Source organism: Malus domestica, chromosome 07, assembly GCF_042453785.1.
Source record: "Malus domestica chromosome 07, GDT2T_hap1".
NCBI classification, from domain to species: domain Eukaryota; kingdom Viridiplantae; phylum Streptophyta; class Magnoliopsida; order Rosales; family Rosaceae; genus Malus; species Malus domestica.
In genome coordinates this window covers 26,282,297-26,283,525 of record NC_091667.1, presented here as the reverse complement: position 1 = coordinate 26,283,525, position 1,229 = coordinate 26,282,297, and the positions used below count along the sequence as shown (strand labels likewise).

At 39.9% G+C, this 1,229-nt stretch overlaps 1 protein-coding gene across 1 annotated transcript; it reads right to left on the bottom strand.

Annotated features, from left to right (window-relative positions):
• Positions 1 to 269: 269 nt before the first annotated feature.
• LOC108174313 (zinc finger BED domain-containing protein RICESLEEPER 2-like) lies at positions 270 to 1,229 on the bottom strand. The gene is made up of 2 exons (XM_017335041.1): positions 1,071 to 1,229; positions 270 to 986 (listed from the first exon to the last, which is right to left on the bottom strand). The coding sequence occupies exons 1-2, from the start codon at positions 1,227 to 1,229 to the stop codon at positions 270 to 272; spliced, it is 876 nt and encodes a 291-aa protein (XP_017190530.1).

Below are 1,229 nucleotides of genomic sequence, written 5' to 3'. Positions count from 1 at the left end.
CTACTAGAAACCTTTCCCTCCTTATACGCCTTAAACAAATATGTCAAGTTTTTTTTAATACTTGTCTTCACATCCAAGATTGCCTCACATGAATAGCGGAGTTCTTCTAGGCTTGCCTCCAACAATTCAAACTTGTACCTCGGGTCGAGTGCTTGAGTCATAAAGAGTATAGGGTTAACCTTTTCAATGTCCCCCCAATACTTGTCAAACTTAAGCTTCATGGAAGTTGCCACACCTTGCAAAGTGGCATTAGAGGAATTGCAAATCTTTTATTCTATCTCCACTTGCAATGCAATCATCATGCCGAGTATTAAGTTTGAAGTTGGAGTTAGGATTGCACTAAGTGTCAAGGTGGCATGATAAAACTTTTTAAGAAAGTGAGCAAAACTCACCGCCCTCTCCCAATCTTCCAACACCGAAGGACCCACTCGTTTCACCTTGGTTGTGACCCCATTAATCTCTTTAGATACCTCCTCTTGAAAGTAAAAGATGAAAGTGTTGCACTCATCCACCATCCTTGAGAACACTTGCTTAAATTTGAAGGTACTATTGAGCATTTCATAGGTGGCATTCGACCTTGTGACAACATCAAAAAGAATATTCAACATCTTATCAAATCTCATCAAGATGCAATACTCCCTAAAAGTCTCCAACTTCGTAGGGGATGAGTGTATAAATTTGACACAATTCCTTATCCCTTCAATCTCAAGACTAAGCTCCGTCATTCCATCTTTAACTGTCAAATTGAGGATGTGACAAGCACACCTCATGTGCAAGGGAGTCCTGTCAAGTAAAAGAGTACCATTGGACTTGAGCCTTCTCTTCATGTATGCAATGGCGGTGTCATTGGCACTACCATTGTCAACGGTAATGCTAAATACATTGTCTATGCCCCAATTATTCAAGCATACCTCTAGACACCTCCCAATATTATGATCATCGTGAGACGTAATTTGAACAAAATTTAGGATCCTCTTATGCAATGTCTAATCATTATCCAAAAAATGTGATGTCACCACAATGTAGTTAATATTTTGGATTGAGGTCCAAGTATCGGTAGTGATACTCACCCTCAAACCATCAACCACCTCCTTGATTTTTTCCTTCTCTGTAAAATACAATTCTAAAACTGCCGCCGCCACCTTGTGCCTATTTGGAAGCTTGTACTTTGGAATCAAGTCATGGATCCAATCTCTAAAGCCATCTTGATCAATCGCCCTAAAAGGCAT